Source organism: Sparus aurata, chromosome 16 (genome assembly GCF_900880675.1).
Source record: "Sparus aurata chromosome 16, fSpaAur1.1, whole genome shotgun sequence".
Lineage (NCBI taxonomy): Eukaryota > Metazoa > Chordata > Actinopteri > Spariformes > Sparidae > Sparus > Sparus aurata.
The window spans coordinates 7,153,687-7,173,881 of NC_044202.1; the positions used below are offsets into that span (position 1 = coordinate 7,153,687).

The 20,195-nt window shown below is 41.1% G+C and overlaps 1 protein-coding gene across 2 annotated transcripts in view; it reads right to left on the reverse strand.

The window, feature by feature from the left end:
* Positions 1-118: 118 nt before the first annotated feature.
* uggt1 (UDP-glucose glycoprotein glucosyltransferase 1) overlaps positions 119-20,195 on the reverse strand; it is a 30,864-nt gene continuing 10,787 nt past the window's right edge. The window contains exons 12-41 of one of the 2 annotated variants that reach the window (XM_030443746.1): positions 18,505-18,596; positions 17,208-17,358; positions 16,719-16,838; positions 16,533-16,618; positions 15,092-15,227; positions 14,785-14,916; positions 14,110-14,274; positions 12,568-12,688; positions 11,374-11,472; positions 11,178-11,201; positions 10,352-10,446; positions 9,753-9,959; positions 9,477-9,608; positions 8,900-9,030; positions 8,716-8,811; positions 8,338-8,440; positions 8,121-8,200; positions 7,271-7,460; positions 6,736-6,894; positions 6,461-6,546; positions 6,223-6,307; positions 5,967-6,055; positions 5,629-5,733; positions 5,374-5,458; positions 3,745-3,927; positions 3,324-3,484; positions 3,026-3,140; positions 2,594-2,710; positions 1,518-1,665; positions 119-1,427 (exon numbers count right to left, since the gene is read on the reverse strand). In XM_030443746.1, coding sequence (XP_030299606.1) covers positions 1,408-1,427; positions 1,518-1,665; positions 2,594-2,710; positions 3,026-3,140; positions 3,324-3,484; positions 3,745-3,927; positions 5,374-5,458; positions 5,629-5,733; positions 5,967-6,055; positions 6,223-6,307; positions 6,461-6,546; positions 6,736-6,894; positions 7,271-7,460; positions 8,121-8,200; positions 8,338-8,440; positions 8,716-8,811; positions 8,900-9,030; positions 9,477-9,608; positions 9,753-9,959; positions 10,352-10,446; positions 11,178-11,201; positions 11,374-11,472; positions 12,568-12,688; positions 14,110-14,274; positions 14,785-14,916; positions 15,092-15,227; positions 16,533-16,618; positions 16,719-16,838; positions 17,208-17,358; positions 18,505-18,596 — 3,513 coding nt within the window. In that variant the 3' untranslated portion in view covers positions 119-1,407. The remainder of the gene's footprint in view (positions 1,428-1,517; positions 1,666-2,593; positions 2,711-3,025; positions 3,141-3,323; positions 3,485-3,744; positions 3,928-5,373; positions 5,459-5,628; positions 5,734-5,966; positions 6,056-6,222; positions 6,308-6,460; positions 6,547-6,735; positions 6,895-7,270; positions 7,461-8,120; positions 8,201-8,337; positions 8,441-8,715; positions 8,812-8,899; positions 9,031-9,476; positions 9,609-9,752; positions 9,960-10,351; positions 10,447-11,177; positions 11,202-11,373; positions 11,473-12,567; positions 12,689-14,109; positions 14,275-14,784; positions 14,917-15,091; positions 15,228-16,532; positions 16,619-16,718; positions 16,839-17,207; positions 17,359-18,504; positions 18,597-20,195) is intronic. The other variant, XM_030443747.1, reaches the window with a different exon arrangement.

Consider the following 20,195-nt stretch of genomic DNA (forward strand, 5'->3'; position numbering starts at 1 on the left):
GAACTGCACATCCAGAATCTTACCTTGTGTCTTCTGGAACAGCAGAAGTAAGACAAACACCGTGTAGGCAAATCCCTGATAACACACAGGAGGTGGTGACAACACACTGGACCACTTCTTTATTGGGGATTTTTTTATTTAACAAAAATATCAGACAGCCAAAACAGGATGATGATGACAAATCCATGGATGTGTTACCAAGAAACAGAAAATGACATGTTTTTTTTAAGCCGACTCGTGTTATGGCTGCTCTTCCCTTACAGTACCACGAACTCTCCCCCTCCCTCTGAGTCGAACTTTATGCTGCAACCCGGACAAGCTTCAAACATCTTTCCCTGAGAGTCACAGTGACAGTAATATTCCACAAGAAACTGGGGATTCAGTCAAGCCTGCTGATATTTTTCTTCGTTTTGTTTTCGGGTCAAATTCCAAACATCCGTGCACCAAATTCTAAATTCCATTCACATTCCCTTAAAGTGTTTTTATTGTCGGTCACTTAACTTTTATAGATTGAGATGATTCTTTAAAAATATGACTAGTGGATCAACCACTGTAAGAAGTCAAGTGTACAGTGTGTAGATGTGACCTTAAATTTCAGACTCATTCGGCATTTTCCGAAAATCTAACGTGGGGATTGGAAAAAAAACTAATATTGTTTTGCAAAACTCTCCCGCTAATTCCTTGTAAACTTCACTGAAAAGCAAACAACAGATGCAAGTTTTTAATCTGACGTGATGAATAGTAACAGAGGATCACAGTTCACCGCATTGTACGTAGGTTTGATTACAAATCTCAGATTCCGACACATCAATTAAAAATGTATTAAAGTCACGAAACTGACTTCAAACATAAAGCCCAGCATTAGTTTTTAGGTCTGAAAATGGGCGAATTATCCACAATTTTCCAGACCTATGATATGAAATCTGCAAAACAGAAGTAGAAACATATCTACCTGTATCTTTTACCAATTTAAAGCAGGCTTTTAAAATAGTTTGATCCACTCTTGATAAACCTCCAGCGAGATTTCCAAGGTTATTTTCCTCCCTTTTTTCTTCAACCACAGCCTGAACCAGAATCCCAATCAGTGCAAAGTAACATCTAATACAGGGGGGAGGAAAGAAAACTATACAGGAAAAAAAATAGAATCTATATTTTACGATTTTGCTTCACAGAATACATTCTCACCACTTGCACGCACGTTGTACAGAAAAAACCTCCTGAACCTGACCACCTTAGCTCCCCGTCACACCTTATAAAAAGAACAAAGACAAAAACAGTTTGAACCGTTTAGCACTGCTTCGTGGTCGGCTTGTCAGCAGTCCCTCCAGGCAGGAGAGGAGCCTCTTCATTGTAGCAGACTCTTTAAACAGAGTCCAGTCCACCGCCGCATCATCATCATCATCATCATCACAACTCTGTGTGAGGATCTGACACAGGAGGGGATGAAAAATGCGTCACGTTCAAACAATGTTTTGTAAGTATTTCACTTGCAAATGTTTTTCATGAGTGTTAAGTACCTGCTGTGTCTTGCTGCTTTGCGCTGTGGTTTACCCTCTCATGGACTCTCGTCTGCAGACGTTTAATCTCCTGGTCGTAATCGCTCCACTCGGCCACGATCCTCACCGCAGCCTGCAGCTTGGGCTCCTTCGTCATGGGGTTGTTACACTGAGATCACAAAAGACACAAAACCATCAACCTTACGCCATTTCTTCTCAAAAACAATGATACTTCTTGGTTTGGTAAACTCTCAACTGGTAAAACGAACAGGCTGCATCTTGTCAGAGTGGTCATGAGATCATCGTGCGTTTTGCAACCAAGTAATTCAGAGTGAGCAAAATAACAAGACAGAAGCTTCTCTGGACAGATGGCTGTTTATTTGTTACTAACTGTTTAGAGAAACCATATTTTTTCTTGTGTGAACATGGAAGCTGAACTTTTAAATACGGTCCGTGCAGGGTTGGTAGATCGACTGGGTGACAGAGAAGGCCATAAACTCAATTTTCATGTTCATAAATATTGTAGCCGAGGGGTTATAAGTTGCATCTATTCTTATGAAGATAATAAAATAATGATGCGATGCTCTGTACTCTGAACCAATGCTCACTCTGACTCTGACACTCATAGTTTATTGATAGCCTGAGGGAAACGCGTTTGTTTTTTGATCAGACCACATTATTCGTGGTGAAACTCACATGTTGTTGTGCTTAAAAATGATAGACTAGTAATGATTACTTCTCTGCCTCTGCCATGTTTTATAACCCTTCCTCTACTGTTCCAATTATAAAACCCATCTCTGTTCACCCAAAACACTGTATAATCTTAAAGAATTGATTTTCAATACAAGGGTTTGTTGATTTTTTGAGATTTTAATAACTGAATTTATCCCAAAAGAAATTGTTTCACATACTCAGACTTCATAGTTGGCCTGTCTGCCCTCTAGTGGTTAACAGGAGACATTACAGTGTTTAGAAACCTCCATCAGTCCTCCGTTACACTGCTGAACTCCACAAGGTGCGACAGACATGTGAAACTAATTTCTTTTTCTTGCCCTGATCCAATCCCTGCAGTCGACACACAGGCAAAAAGTAGTTACCAGATCTATCGTCTTGGCGCTCCTCTTGGTGGTGTCGTCACACCAGGTCTCACACCACAGCCACTCCTGAGGCAGAGACTTGATGGGCACCTGGTGGATCATGTTGTTGGGCAGATCCTGGGAAAAAAAAAAAGGGAGAAGACGGACAATAAGATCAATGATTGCTGGAACAGGAGATTTTAACAGAACTTAATGGAACGTAACTGGAGAGCTGAAGTCATGATATGTTGTAAAATCATCAGCAGAGGAGAAAATCTGATGAAATTAGACTTTTTCCCACATGAAACAAACATTGATTTTCATTAAACACCACAATAATGTGGTAAAGTGAGCTATTTCACATTTATAAAGAACTACAATCATCCTTGTCCTCTCAGTGGCTGACATTTTAATATGCATGTGGGATCTGATAGCGAAGACTGAGTCACAGACCTGGTCGAGGTTTGAGAGGCTGTTGGGGTCTTGGCTGAGCCCCTGGTACTGCCCTCTGAGTCGATCTCCTGCTGCGATTTTCCTGAACTTCTTCAGGTCGACGACATACAGCGCACTGCGGGGTGCCAGACGGCCACGCATGAAAAATGCATGTAAGCATGAAAAATGTATTGAAAAGGAAAGTAAGAGCCTTTCTGTGTATGTGAGTGTGTTGGAGGGTAATTGATGTTCAAAGTGCTGTAGACATGTGAGCAACTTGACTCTTACAACAGTCCGGAGTGTGTGTGTGTGTTCGTACCTGATGTGGTATTTGCGTCCGGCGAGGTGGCTCGCCCAGTAGCCGGACTTCCAGAAGCGGTAGCCGTCCATCTCCCTCCGGCTCTCGCAGAATGGAGTGTAACCGTACGGAGCTCCCTCGAGGTCGAAGTCACGCAGCTCCTTCAGGTCTGTACGCACAATCTGAAGGAAAGGATGGAGGATAAAAACCACAGATGGATCCTTTTATAATAGTAATATTTCTATTTTCTTGATAAATCTTTTGCCCATAGGAATTCAAAAAGTGACAGCGCTAGTTTTGGGTGAATTCAAGCTATTATTGTCCGATGAGGTCTCCAACCTAACCTTGTAGATTTTCATCTTGTTACTTTTACATCACGAGCTCACATTAAAACAGTATGTAAAATATTTGTACAGAGGCAGGGTGAATAACGTGATCTGACCTGGTCAGCGTCCACAAACAGGATCTTGTCGACGGCGAGAGGAAACAGCACGTCCAGGAACAGGATCTTGTAGCCCCAGATGATCCTCTGCTTCTCCGTCTGTTGGTGTAACCAGCGAGGCCACTTGTACTGGACCAGTTCGTACTGGAAGCCATACTGCTTCGCCATGTGGGGGATGAACTCCTGCGAGACGGTCACACACACAAAACAGGTCCGTCAGTGTAAAGTATCGTAGAGCATCGTAATGCAGCAGTAATTAAGTCTGATGAAAACCCTAAAAAAGTCTTGCCACTCACTTGGCGTTGAATATTACTGTTACATAACTGATGTCTGGTGGCATTTATATGACATTTTCACATGTTAAATTTCCTCAGATTACAGTTTTGGGCCGAGTTTCTTTAGAAGCTGAGTGCTCAATCACTTTTATCCAGAAATACATCCAGGGAAACTTGAGGTGCTCTTGAAGTTAAAAAAAACTGATCACACACCCACACACACAAAAAAAACATTCCTCAGGCTTTTTAAAGACGCGGCAAGGACAAAAGTTCTGTTAGAAACCTTTAATGAGTCCGACATATTGCTTGAAAATGCCAACTACTTTCTGCCGGTCAGGTCGGTGCCAGGCTTTTTTTGACTTTGATAAAATCTAGTTGTGCTCTTCTTTGATTCCAGTAGACTGAAGAACACAAACACCTTTTCACAATCTGGGGGTTAGGATCATGCTCAAGGACAATTCAACACACTGACAAAAGAAGCTGGGGTTCAATCAACCAACTTGAAGATGAATATTTATTCTTTACCAATTTAGCTGCAGGCGTCTACCTACGGATTCAATCAAAACGACACTCAGCCGAGACAACTATATCTAATATTTACCAACCAGTCATGATAAAAATGAGTCCGTTTACACCAAACATCATACCGGATTTCAGAAAACCTGAATGAGCCATTAATCTGGTGTGAAGAGGTTTAGTGGAGTACTCCGATTGGTGTACAGCGGCATGTACACACATTTTCAAGGTTTCTGATCATTCTGTCATATGTTCACTAAAAATGCTGCCATCTACAGCTCTAACCGTACTAAACCAATCATCATATTGCTTTACAAAGCTGTGATGATTGGTATTGCTCCATAAGACGTGTTTTACTTTGCTTCTGTTAATCTGTTTTGGTGGATATAAGCTTATAAGCTTATATGACATAATGTGAATGTCAAAATTAAGCAAATTACTAAGTTCACTTTAGAACACACTGAAACCACTTCTGAGTTACAAAACCACAATTACTTGGCAATTTCTTATATTGTTGCTTTTACCAGATCATTTTGAAAAGTAAGAAATCACATTTTCATCCGCAGGATAATGAAGCTTAACCGTTAAAACCAGAGTGAAAACAGGGAATGATCATGATGAATGGGACTGCGAGCCAAGAAAAAGCCCTGAAGTCGTCTCATTCATCTGGAGATTTGTCTTCTGCAGGTGAAGTTAAAGAAAAACTCTGATCCCTGCTGCGTGTTTCACTTTGATTCCCAGAACTCCTCTTTGAAGCTCGTTCACTGATGGGCAGAGAAAAATCTGCAGCCGTCAAAAGAAAATCTTCACGTGAATGACGAGAAGCCAGCTGATTTACCTTAAAAGTCGGGGACAGGTAGTTCTTGAGGAACCAGAACTTGACGGGAGTTTTGGTGTTCTTCAGAACTGACAGCATCATGATCCTGAGAGGGAGGGAGGAATAAGAAAGACCAGTGGCATCAGGAGAGCCAAGGCACTAAAATCAATAAAGTCTTTTCACACATAAGAGCAGATAAGAGGACGTTAGATTTCAAGGATTTAGTTTGACGCGACGAGCCTTTTTTCTTCGTCTGGTCACATCTCTGACACCCACCTGAGGAACCTCTCGTACAGATGCCCCGAAGCCACGGAGAAGATGTTGATCACGTCGTCCTTCTCCTGCTTCTGATCCTCTGCCTTTCCTCCGCCTGTGAACCCTCTGAAAAACAAACAGGTTTTTTCAAAGTTTACCCATTCAAAAATGAAAAAAAAAACAAAACAAAACAAAACCGTTTCAAGAAATAAAGCAGCAAAGTCTCACTAGATCGAGAGAATGTTTGACATTTTTGCTCAGTAATTTATATAAACAATCAGTGAAATTGTTGGAGACTTTTTGTTGCAGCTCAAGTAATCATAAAAGCAGTAGCTTGTCATTTCAAATTAATGTTGTACCTGGTCAGCGATTTCCAGAAGCCGGCGTCATTCTCCTCGGTCCCGTCACTCAGCAGCTCCTCGTTGAACTTGTCTGGTTTCTTCTGGACCTGATCAACAAGAAGTTTTAACCCAGTTAGTTGTACAAACTATGTTAAAAAGTATAAACACATTGCTAAATGATGGACTGAAATGGACTGAAATATCTAAAGGTCATTTTCCTATCACTGTTTCCATGCTACTGTGCCAGCTATCACTTCTTCACATCTAAACTGACCTTGACTTTAATGATCCTGCTCTTGAAGTTGTTCAACACAACTATAATGTCATCAGAGTCTGCTGGAGAGTCTGTGCCATCGTGGCTGCAACAGAAGAAAGACAGGAGGAAAAGATGAGAACAGAAGTTTTACAACTCAGTCTATAAATCAGAGTGTCAGAGCATAAACTGAACCTAAAATCTATGAAGACATTTCAACTCGCTGTGACACATGGCGGCCAAATCTCCATGTTCTTACCTGTAAATCTTGTAGATTTCATCAGAGCGTCCTTTCCTCATCTTCAGGATCCAGGCGCCTGGGTTAGCTTTCAGCTGAAAGTAACCCTAGAGACACGAGAGATTTACAGTATCAGCAACAAGATTCAAAGAAAAATAAGCTGTTTACCATCCAGGAAGGAGATAAAAGTATGAAAAACTGCAACATTTGGCAATAATATTTGAGTTTCAGCAATTCTCTGAGCCTCTCATCTTGTTTAATGACTAAACAGAGCATAGTTCGAAGCTGTTACTCACCAGGTTTGCCATCACGATAGTATCCACAATGACCGGCTCTGAGGCCGTTCCCAGGGTGAACTGGAGGCCTCGTGGCGGCTGGCCTGAACTGACGTCGAAACAATGTCCTTCCAACAAAAGGTGCTCCAACTCGTACTCTGCTGCAACAATATTCTCCACCTGCAAACACACGAGAGTCAAGCCAAATAATGTTTGTTTTGTGCAGCTCAATATCACCGTCCTGGGGCTCTGCAGACACACATTATTAATGGTTCCCAAACAAACCCAAAGTCTTCAAGGGAGCAAAACTCTCCAAAATAAAAGCACAAATGGAAGAATTCAAAGAGGCAAGTGGGGGTCCAACAGGAGCCAGAGATATAACACAGGCTATCACAAAAACAAAGCTGAACAAATAATAGAAGAGTAGAAGACTTTAAAGACTTCAGAGTTAACTGCCGGGAATGAATGAAAAACATCCGAAAACAGTTTGAGGAACACTTCTAAATAATTCACCACTTAAGATCCTGATTGAACCCAGGCACACATGCTGCTGTACCTCCTCCAGGTAGATGTTGTCCAGGTCGTAGCGGGTGCGAACGGACTCGACCATCCAGCTCTCGGGAGTGTTCAAGTTCAGGGTGAAGAGAGGAGACTGAGGCATGTCCAGGAACTTGGCCATGGGGCCGGGAGAGAAAGAACTGTCAGCCTGGAAGGACACCTCCGCCTCCAACACGTGACGGTAAAAACTGAAAGAAAACCGGATAGACTTTAATCACAGGTGGAGGAGCGAAAACATTAGGAAGAGAACTTAAAATGCTAAGCCATCAAACTAAAATATGCTCTGTGGGACATAAATTGTGAAAGCATTTCTTTCCCAACATCTATACAACATCTAACACATAAGCCGACAATGATTTTTAAATCCAGCACTGGTATCGAGCTTGTTGTCTTCTTTCCTGCCTTTTCTGGTACACTGTCACATATCCCGCCGTGTTACCACCACCTTTAAAGTAGTATAACAGTGTGAAACCGTTGGCAGGAGTGTGTAGCGCACACACGAGACAACATAACAGGAAATTGCTCATAAAAAAAAGCTCCGTAGCGCTCCCAGTAGTCTAACACTCAACAGGGAGCTACAATATTATTTTTGAAATGTTAAATTTATCCAGACATAGAGTGACGCTTGTCTAGTCCTTGTATTAGGGCTGGACAAAACTTTAACTCAAGTCTGGCAAAGATGAAAGCAGCTTGACAACAGAGATGTGCAGCATGATGTTATTTTTATGATTTAGTGCTTCATTTTAAGTAAACACATAAAACAAGTATATTTAGAGGGTAACTTTCTAGACCAGAGAACTGGACGTATACTGATATAACCTGGATTTATAGTTTGGTTCTTTCCTCACCTCTTCAGTGGCATGTCTGACAGCTTGGACTGGCAGTTCATGAAGACTCGTAAGTTGACGTTAACCAGCTGCTTCAGAACCTGCAGCAGGCGAGGAGACATTAGAGGGTTACAGGTTAGAAATACGCTGTGGACAGGATCATAGGAGGTCTAATAAATTAGCTCGGAAGACAGACAGACAAATCACCCAGTACACTGAGGGACCACACTGTACCTACCAACAGGAGAGGAGCTAGTTTCTGTGCGTCCCTGGTTACAGGATCCACCACAGCAATCACATCAAAGTATACGTCTCCTTCCCGTGGACGGATCTTCACAGCACTGCCAAAAATCAGCAAATCAATCAAGCGAAGTAAATACAAACTTTTTTCAAGGCTGCAAAGGAAGTACTGATTCAACCATAGGCAATACATTTGAGGGTATAAATGGCTGAAATAAAAAAACTTTAGGTGGAATATTTGACCGAAAAGGTGAAAACATTGCAGCTACTGTAAACACAGTGCAAAAACTATGTGATCCTGGAGGGAATCTACACAAGGTCTCTCCATGGATTTAAGAAAACTTGTCTAAATTATGTGCATCTATGATTAATTTACCTGTGGCGGTCATCGGCAAAGCCATATTCTACCCGGGCCTCTCCTTTGGGCTGAGAGGAGAGCAGAGCATCCACCTTCATCACAAGGTCGCTGGCCCTGAGAAAAATCCATCCATGAGACTTTTACTACAACACAACACAAATCTGAAAACATTAATAAAATGCAACGATGGGAAATAAAGTACCTGTCCTCCTCGGTTCCAAACTGCTCGACTTTGCTTTTGATTCGCTCTCCGGACGTTTTCAGGATGATGCTTTCCAAAAGAAGGAAGTCATCCTGGTTAAACACCTCCTCCTCCTCCAGCGGACCGATGATCTAAAAATAAGAAACAAAAGCATCAGTAAATCACCTTAATGAGCACACACTGGCCTGCTTCGCCTTTGTGTTTCTCTCTCCCTGTTTGTGTGCGCTGTTGATGTTCTTCATCAGCAGTATTTCTTATGAAGTCGCACAAAAAACACATTTTTCCGCCTCCGCTTCTGTTGTCACAACAGCAGGTGAGCCATTTGTGGAGGAAGCTTGTTATTAATTATGTTGCCTATTGAAACCAGCGTGGTACCTAATGACCCCGAAATAACTAGGTGCACTTCCAAGCTTGTATGAAAGAACCGCATAAAAATGCTAAAATGGGTCTTGTGTGGCAGATAACATACCTGGGTGGCCTCCCCGAGTAGTCTATTTTTGGCGGACACTGATTTGCTCATGATGTGCCTGCGTGTTCACCTCAACATACAACAGTAAGAAACAAGATCATGACTCACTCGTCCGTTGCTGATAACCGCTTTCTGTCCTTTCTTCAGTTTGAGCACATCTCTGCAGTAGGCAGCGTGGGAGAGCAGGAAGTCAAATTTGGGAGTATCATATGCCTCCTTGAACAAAGCCACATCCATACCCTGCAGGAACATGGAAAACATTAGGTAGTTGAAAGAAGGGAGAAGTGAGGAGTTATTGTTGTTAATCATATCACAAGATGTGACAAAAGCAAAATGTTTTTAAAAGTAACAACAGAAGAGAATCATCCATTCATCTCCTCTCACCCCGACAGCGAAGTCGCCGATGTCGGCTCCCTTCTCCAGGGCCACGGCGGTCTCTTCTTTAGCCATCTTGGTGATGAAGTTCTTGGCGTTGTTGGCGGATTGCGTCTGCATGGCGGCCCATATCGCTCTGGCCATGCGGCTCGTCTCAGCGGACGGAGCGGCTGACGGGTTGTTGATCATCCCCAGTCGGACGTTGTTGCTGGTTTTCTGTCGTAGAAAAAGAGCGTCAAGCAACATTATTTTGATAGAGATTTGGCGCCTCATACAGTTTCCAAGTGCAACACCATTGTCGTAAATACAAATCCCAGGTCTGTAAGTTTGTCCACTGTAATGTACAAGTAAAACTAAGTACGTCATAACAATATGTGTTGAAAACGTCTTGAAGCAAACATGTCTGTAACGCTGTGATCCTGCCCTCTCACTGAAGTTACACAGTTCAGAAACATGAGAAAAGGGGGCCTGAGACAGAGACATCATTCACTCTAATGTAACCATCAAAATGACTTTGAAGTTGCTACTTTAGGGTTAAAAAGTTACATCATGTTGCTTTATCTGACTTGTGCTCTGGTCCAAAGAGATGGTATAAAAAGATTGTGTACCATGTGTCTGATGGCATCATAAAGAAGCTGACGTCCCGAGGGCTTGTCAAAGTCTCCGACCACCCAGAAGGTCACAGGGCGGATGTAGCCATCATCTGACAAACCACAGAGGAAGAAACAGAGACTGTCAGAGCAAGTTACTGCGTCGACGCTACACAGACCAACTCATGAGACGAAGGAGGCGAGCCATATTGTTTCTCAGTGATGATCAAGATTGGTATCACACTGGGCTGTAAGAAACTCTTGTCACGTCCACTTGTAATCAAACTTTTAACATTCTCCATGCAACAAATATCACAAAAGGATGTGTCATGCTCTCCTACAGACGGAGGGAACAATGTTAGAACTCAGTGAGCAGTTACTCACCCCAAAATCACAAATGCATATTTTCCCTCATACTTGTAGTCCTGTTTATCCACCTGAGTGTTGGAGACATCTGCTTCAGAGATGTCTGCCTACTCTCAAATATAATGGATGAGTGCCATCTAGTTCATTACATTGGAGAGAAGCTGATATCTCCAAAACTCAGCAACTTATGACAAAATAATCTAGATGGATAAATAGCACTTAAGGTAAGAGAAAAAATATACATTTCAGATTTTGGGGTGAATTCTCCTTGTTAATACTTATATTTCATAACCTGCTACACAATCATCACATGCGTAATTAGTCATTTGTGTCCTCTGAGAAATGTAACACAGATGGGCGAGTGTTGGTGGATTCACAGACACATCGAAAACACTGCCAACAATGTAGTTCACCGAAGAAAAAAAAAAAGAGCAAGTGAGAAAGAAGAGGGAATAATGCGGAGGAAAAGGGTGATTACCATGCCTGTTGGTGGTGGTCATCCCTGATGCAGGGAAGGATTTTACAATCACATGAATAAGAGGAGAGGACAGAAGGAGAAGTCATGAAGAGAGAGTTTAAGGATTGAAGGTATTTTTACAGGAAAAACACTCCACAAGCATTCTCTTCCATTCGGGGGTTTGTTTTTTATAAGACCATCTAATACACCTGCTTACCTTTCTTTGTCATGTAGTTCATGCTGTTGGCCACAGCGGTGCTCTTCTCTTTGCTGTCCAGAGACGAGAAGCGAGCATAATCGTCTATAAAATAGTTGTCTGCAAAAAAGAACAAAAGGAATAAACCGCAGATCAAAGACAATATATGTAAGAATGCCAACACTCATATGTGTGAATGTGTACTAGAGGAGTAACACGAAGCTGCTATCGCCATCTGTTTATGTCACAAGTATATCTGTATCCAAGCTTCATTTTTTTGTCCTACCGGCATTAATATTCCTCATAAATATATGTATATGTTTAGCCAAAAACTAAATAACTGTATAAAGAAAAACTGTATCAATATTTTAAGACTGTACCTAAATCAATCAAATATTTATAGATGATTTGAAATTGAACCGAAAAAGCAGACTCCCAACTGAGTCTAAATAAAAGCAGTGTTTCTGTGAAGAGTGCAGACTTTCTCATCAAAGAACCGTCTGTCCTACTGGCATGAATACAGAAAACAACTTAATCCCTTTCCTGTAAAGCTGGCAACATTTTAACTTGTAAGAACACAACTCGACAAAATATATCACAAAGGTCGAGTCGTTGCTAATAATTTAACACAGAATTCTTCAATATTATGTCTTTAACTGGGTGTAGCCACTTTGATTAGAGATTTCAAATAGCCGAAAACTTAACTTTGCATCCTTCAGATGATTAATTAAAGTCTTAAAAAGGTATGTTCCTGGGTGTGACTTCTTTATATGGACACAAGTATTTAAGAAAACACTACACCTACATACCACCTTACAAATGACCTGGATAATCATTAACAGGTTGTTTCAAAACTGGAAAAATAAGAGTTTGAATTGCTGAAGGCCATTTCACATGATTTTCCTTTCAAACCTGAAGGCTGCATATTTAATAAGAGGATGACTTGATGAATATAAAGTTGGTCTGAACTGTCTGTGATTAAAAAATGAGAATTGACAGTTATGAGCGATGAAAAGCGTGGGTGGAGGAGGAAAATAAAGTTTTCCTATAGAGCTGTTCAAAAAATTGAATTCTATTGACAGAAATATGAAAAGCTGTCAGGCCAACTTTATCCTGCACTTCAGAACTAATTTGGTAAACTAAATATGAGAGGTTTAACCTTGCGGACGGTCAGCAACAAATTCAAATGTGTCGACTTCCCAAACGTGTACTCACTGGTGTCAGACAGGTCAAGGTACGTTCTGCTGGTGGACAGCACCCGAGGGTTGATGCGAGGAACGACATTGGCCTGATTCATGATGTAGTCCACCACGTCGTGATCTGTAGCCAGCTCGCCCTGCACAGAATTGAGATGTTAACGGAATAATTCAGGACATTCCTCACTGCTACTGCAGAGCAGGACACGATGCAGGAGACACTTGTCTGTGTGCTTTTCATCCTTAAAGTCACGGCCAAGACGGACACACGAAGATTTAATAGCTTTTCCGGTGCAGTTACTGATGCTTGTGTATCGACTGAAAAGTTTTCCTCCAACAAATTCAGATTAAACATTAAAAAAGGAGAAAACAAGAGTGATGACTAACAGCGTGTTCACCACTAGAAGTGGTCCAGCAACTAAATTAAACATTTTTCTGACTGCGCTTTAAGACCTGACAAAACAGAGGCCTTTGAAGGACCCAATTCACACATTTGGCTCCTTCCGAGTGCTGGAGAGACATTAAAACAGGAAAACATAGCAGATGGCGTGCTCACAAAGCTCGAGCTTAAAAGAAGAAATATTATGCACTACAATCCTAGACAGTGTACTTGTAAATATGAACAACTCTCATCCCAAAAATAAATTCATCTCGAGCTCCTCTAGTCATTTTTATTTCCAATTTTTCTTTTAAAGTCTTTTCTGTAGCAGCTCCAGCAAATAAAAAAAACACCCACAAAAGCACATATAAATAAACCCACTGGTATCAACAGAGCGTCAGCTTTAACTACCAGGGAACGTTTAACTTAAATCAAATTAAGTTAATTTGATTATTAGATTAAGAACAATTTGTTTGCTTCAGTTAGTTCTGCATGTACTGTAGATAAGAGCTGATTTGAATACATGAAAAGAACTTATTGCATCACATCATTTATGCAAAAACTCACCAACCAGGTGAACAGTATGTTCTCTTGTGTGCACAAACATTCATGCCGTCAGAATGTATGTGCACACAGTTGCTGAAGATGAATATGAGCAACTAGAGCTGCAACAATTAGTCGATCACTCGATCAAAAGAAAATGAATCACCTATTTATCGATTGTCATTTTTTTAACGCAAAAAATGTCAAATATTTTCAGGTCCCAGTTTCTCAAATGTAAGGATTTGATTATTTTTTTGTAATTCGTGATCTTTAAACAACTATTTATATTTTATTGACCACATGATTATTCGATAACAAATCAATAACAAAGAAAATCTTAAGTCGCAGCTCTCAAAGTGACAGAGCAAGTTTTCAGTGTTTATAAATAAAAAAAACTATGTAGCCCACATGAGGTTACTCAACAAAATAAAAAATATTGTCAACTATTTTGATCATTGATTAATTATCTCATTTTTCAAGCAATAAATGTCGAACATTTGTTATTTCTGGTTCTTAAATGTTTGCAGTGGCTGCTTCTTTCTCATTTATGATAATAAATGATGTGTCTTTGGGTTTCAGACTGTTGGTTGAGCAAAAGAAACAATCTGAAGACGTCACTTGCACATTGCTCTGACTGACCAGGTAAACGGCTCTCTGGTAGAAGGTGGTCGTCTCCAGGATCTTTTGCATGGTGACCGTCTCCAGTTCGTCCGGGTCGAGCTGCTCACGCTGGTACGGTATGCCGTTGTACATGACCACAGGCAACGGACCCACGCCCGTCTGCTCATAGTACGCCCGCCCTTCCTGAAAGAGGAGACAGAAAGAGATGTTACTTTAACTTGCATCAGCCTTTTACCAACTCAAACACAGCTCGAGTAGAGAAGGAGAACTTGCGTCGCTTTTATCTTACGCAGTCTGTTTTCAGGTCTACTCAAAAAAAAACGTTTTTAAATTACTGTATGTACAATCTTCTGAGAGTTCAAACCAAGTCAATCAAATACAAAAAGATTAAACATGTTCTCTCTTCACTGGCTCCAAGTTAGTTTAAACTTCATGCCCTGTGTTACTTTGTTCTGTGCTATGTTTTGTTCTGCTTGTTTTCTTCTTTCTTTTGACTTTTCTTTGTTACATATTTGTTGAATATGAAGCTCATGAATAAGTTTATCTACTCTTTATGTTAAGCTAAGTTGATCACGTGCTGGCTCTAGCTTTAGCTTCAGCATCAATCTTTAATCATTCTTCTCATCAAACCTTCGGCAAGAAAGCAAATCCCTGGAAACGTCTTGCACAGTCATCACATTCAGCTCCTCTCACCTTTCTGTTGTTGTCGTAACTGGAGTCGGCTCCCAGGACGCTGCTGACCTCCACGTACGGGAACCTCTTCTCCAACACTTTCACCACATCCCCAACGCTCAACTGTCCACCGATAGCTACCCGGTTGAACATCTACAACGATGTAAGGAAGCAAAGATTTAGGAAGGACACTTATCAGGCAGACATCAGTAACCAAACTCTATCGTTCTCTGCTTGTCTACTGTTTTTAGAGTCCCTGGTGTCAAACTTAAAGTTCTCATTTAGACGGAATCACTTCATCATTGCCGTTTGTAAAAGGTCGACTCACCGCAATGACGGCTTCAAATGCGCTCTGGCTGTCCACCTCGTCGCTGATGTAGTTGTAGGCTCGAACCAGCGCCACGCCGGCATCCTGCATTCCATCTACGTCGTCTTCGTCTGACACTACGAACACCAGCCCGATCCTAAAACACACACAGACACAAAATAAAGTTTCAGCTGACAGTTTAAATGCAGAGCGCGTGCAGCGTGCTTCATCAGTATTCAAACAAACTGGCCATTCCCAAGATGGTGCACACAGGAGGTATCAAAGGTCTCCCAAACCTGCCTGACAAAACTCCTAAATTAAAATGGATTTTAACTGCACGCTCAGACTGACTGCTGCTGCCCTGCAGCCACTTTCCAGACTTTCTGGTTTTGTGGAGAAATAGCAACTATTTTCCTTGATCCATATACTAATGACTGTTTTGAGCAGACTGTTATGAAATGCAATATCTCCAGGTTACACCTCTTCAGATATTAACAAATTCCCAGCTTCATATACATTCAGATATCAGTCAATTCCCTTCACAGCCCACGGAAACAGTCCTAGACCCGATCAATGACGTCAAATCTGCCAGAGAGGAAGAGGATAGTTGACATATAGTCTTTACTAAGGAGAAATATATGTTAATATCTTAAAGCCTAGAAGCCAGTGAGAGGGGGAATAAGGCTATAGGAATTTTAGAATCCTCATTAAAGACGATTGGGTGAATATATTCATCTGTGACATGAATGAAACATACCGTAAGCCTGTTCCAGTTAGCACATATCCAATATATACCCAACGTGTGACTGCTGAAGGACGGACACGAACGACTCACACACTCACACTGCAGCTACTCATTAATCCTTAGAACAATCTGCCTCTCTTACTTTATTTGGCGTGCTGACACAAAAATGTATTTTAAATAACAATAAACTAAGTCTCTGATTTGGATTTACAGATTTTAATCCTCCAACCAGGGATTAGGGATATGCTGTAGTTTATTAAGGGGTCAGTTGGCAAGCTTACAATACCACGGCAGCCTTCTTCTAAGTCACGATGATGCTGTAGGCTCTCATAACTTCATGACTGAGAAAAGTCTACACATATACAGTATGTATGCAACTAGCAGCAACACGAAAGAAGCCTTGGAAAGATCCCACTTATCTCTGAGTGTTAAATTTTTCTGCTTATCTAGATTAGATTAGGGCGATGCCAAAACAATGCAATGATCCTTTAGTTTAACAATAAACTTAACTGTGTAAGATGACATCAGTGCACTGAAACCGTACACTAACTGTGAATTTAATAATAATCATACATCTTTAAGCATTATACTCAGTGTTGGCCGATAATGTCATACAATGTCTAATATAAAAGGAATCCATTTCTATAAAATTGATAAAAAAATAACTCAAATATCCTTGACTAGTTAATGACTTCTGACTAGGACACAAACACCAACCTGAGTGGGATGTTGTTAGCATAAAACATCTCTGCAACACTGAGCAGCTCTGCAGCGTTCTCCTGAGTTGGGTCCAGAATGATCACCTGCAACACACACACAAGGACCCACATGATGGTATTTTTACACACTTGGATTCAGATCCGTTTGGATTCACAGGGGATGACTGATCGGGAATGGACGAACCAGATTGTGGAAGTTCTTGCGGATCTGCCTGATGACTCCGGGGAAAGTTGGCCTGAGCAGCTCCTGCACGTTGTAGGGCCACGAGCTGTACCTGTGGTCCGTCTCCAAGTTGTTAATCCACTAAAAATTGAAAAAGGAAATTGAAGCGTTGAAATGTTTGAGACCCACAGCAGGTCAGTGCCAATAAGGAAATGACATTTTACAGTTGGAGGCTGCAACTGACAATCATTTTAGTTGTCGATGAAGTTAAGCAATTAATTGTTCAGTCTTTGTAAATATCACAAAACAGGACAAACAAAAACGGAACCTATTTTTTTCCAGGAACATTTTGGGCAATTTGGTCTTATTTTCATTGCTATAAAGCAAAATAGAAACTGACACAGCATGACACAACTGACTGAACAATCATCCAATTTCCGAAGGTGTTAGCACTTTTTGATCCCAGCCTCAGAGCTTAACGAAGGGTGCAAATGCTGCAGGATTTCTTACACTGATGGCAGAGTTGCGGATGTCAACAGCGTAGTCAGAGTCTGAGGGCTGGACGTTGAGCTTCAGGATGTCGTGGATGTAGGGCGTCTCGATGTGCAGGGAGCGCAGACCCTCCATCACCCTCGCCTCACTGCGCAGCACCTCAAACACACTGGAGGGAAGAGAAGTCAGAGTGTGGTCAGCTACTGTAGAAATGAACACGAAGACCATATTTTCAATTTTCAGTGAATAAAAAAACTTTGTAAGGGCTATTTTGTATGAGGAGAAAAATGTAAAACACAAATATAAATAAAGTTAAAACGGTTGCAAAAACGGCAAGTTAAAGACAACAACAAGGCCTTTTCCACATTTTATAGACTTGATGATTAATCAAGAACATAATCAGCACATTATCCGATAGTAAAAAACTGTTAGTCCTACATTTCAGTTATTTAAACAACCAAAAATGCCAAATATTCACCATTTATTTGCTGCCTTTGAGTAAATATATAATTTCCCTTTGAATATCGTTGAGTTTCAGACAAAATAAACAACTAAAAACCCCTAAATGTCATTATTTTATTGCTTTCTGTGGATGTGTGTGTTTTTGAGGGACACATTTTCATTGTGAGAATACTTTAACTGTATGCAAATTGCAATACAACTAAAGTCTGTCTAAGTCAGTCTGATTTACTGACTGCCAAAGGAAAATTGTTAGATCGAACCATCAAACGAATAAAAAACATTGTTAGTTTTAAACCATTTATTGTATATTCACTGCAAAGTTGTTGGATAGTTTGTTGTGTGATGCAGCAACAAACTTCCTCCAGGACAATCAAGTATATCTTATAATCTTATTTTCTGGAACATAATCAGCAGCTCATTTGCATTTTTTTCCTCAACAATTTCTTGAAGCAGGCAGGTTGCAAAACAGTCTACTTAACTACAAAGTGTGTCAGCGTCTTCCTGCAGCAAGGAAATACTTAATTAGCTAAAACTGATAAAAAACATATCTGGGTAATTTTAGGTAATAGTTAGTAAAAACTCAAAACATCGCCCCTATGCATGTGTAATGTTTATTTTCAATAAATGATTTAAACAAGATACACTGTAGACTGTAAGTCTTTGAGGACGAGAGTGTCACGTTTTTTGAAATGCGATTGAATATAAATGTTAACAATTACACAAGCAGGAAAAGGTTGATGAAATGCAAATGAGAAGAAACTGGAAGTAGAACAAAAGAGCCGTTACACAGCTGATTAAGTGAGAGATAATAAGCTGTATATTAATGTAAGACTATGATTGTGTGCGTGTGTACCTAAAGATGTCTTGTGTGTCCAGATCTATATGCAGCCCGTTGATGAACAGGGCTGAATCCCCAGGCTGCAGGCCCAGAGTCCCTTTGAAAAACTGTGGAGAGAGACATGTCAACATCCTATTTACATCAAACCCTGAAGCTCCCCAGTAATCTTCTGCTGAGCAGATCATCACTCTATGTAGCAGGTAACGTCAAAGCCGGCCATCGCGTAGTCAATTACGTTGTAAAACTGGAGGCAACAGTCGACACAAAGCCGTAACAAGGCACGTCGTCAGATCCGAACAAGCACTGACAGCTCAGTTTAAAATCAGTCCGTTTAGAGCAATCAAACCCCACGCTAAACAAATCTAATTATTAGAGAAAGGGTGCGTGCACGGCGGTGAGAAGTTGGGCGAGTGTTTGTGTGTCTGCATGGGCAAAAGGAAAGCTCAAAGTCATTCTGGTGCAGTCAAATCTCATTACAGAAAGACAAAGACGTCAGATTAATCATACTCCAGACACTGCAATTACAACAAGACATGATTAACACAAATATTGTTCATCCCACTTAAACACTGTGTGTGTGTGTGTGTGTGTGTGTGTGTGTGTGTGTGTGTGTGTCAGTGTGAGAGAGAGAGATGTCTGCGTGCAAGTGCATGTGTCCAAACTACTTCAATCAATAATCATTTCTCGCTGCAGGACTCAGTGCGCCTGCCGAATGAATCACCGATTCAGTAATTAGGACGTTTGCCGCTCACCCCCACCACCCACCCAAACTCCTGTCTGCACACCAAGATAATGTGAGCACAGCTTGAGGAGGAGGAGGAGGAGGAGGAGGAGGCGGGAGGGAGGACTGAAAAGATGTTTGACAAGAAAAAGGGATGATTACCTATTAAATTAGCGGAGCAAAGTCAAATACATTATCAGGAACTGAGTGCCTTTCAAGTCTGATGTTGTTTACAATCTATCACATAAAAAAAAAGGTGAGAGGAACAAACAAGAACAGGAAGGACTGCTCTCAATTTGGGATGTTTCCCTAAAGACGGCTGAGAGGCTGAAGGATTGTGGCTGTGTGCAATAATGCTATCTGCTTTTTCTCCTTTATTGGATTAGATTGGTAAAAAACTTAAATTATCCCTGACGTTGGACAACACAGTCAGCAGTAAGAAGAAAGAACTGGCATGCTGGTTTAAGAACTAGACAGAGGAATAAAAGAGGATTAAGACTCAGCAGGCAGGTTTCCACCCAAACGTAGTAGAGCCCGACCGATGTATCGTTTGGCCGATAGTGGCCTATCATGTGGGATGAATGTCGACTTAAAAATAAATAAAGCCAGTTGGGGCCAAGAACAACACTCCAGTAGTCTCCAGTAGTCAGGCTTTAGTGCTTAAGGTTTAAGGGATGAAACTGGTTTTGTTTTGTTTGTGATTTTCAACAAATTCCCCCCAAAAAGTCGTCTGTGAGGCCAGATATACCTCATTCCTCTGTGTCACCGAGCTCCATATGTGTCTACAAACTGTTACGAATACATGTGTGAGTCACACAAATGCACTGGAAGACGTGTTCCTTACCATGAAGAACAGGTGCACTGTGGTTTATTTAGACTTAATCCAAAATACACTTTCCCGCTGCTGTAAACACTTGATAAATCTGCGGCTGGAAATAGTTGCCGAACGAAGGCATTATCTTGTTTTAGTGACATCTGATAAAGT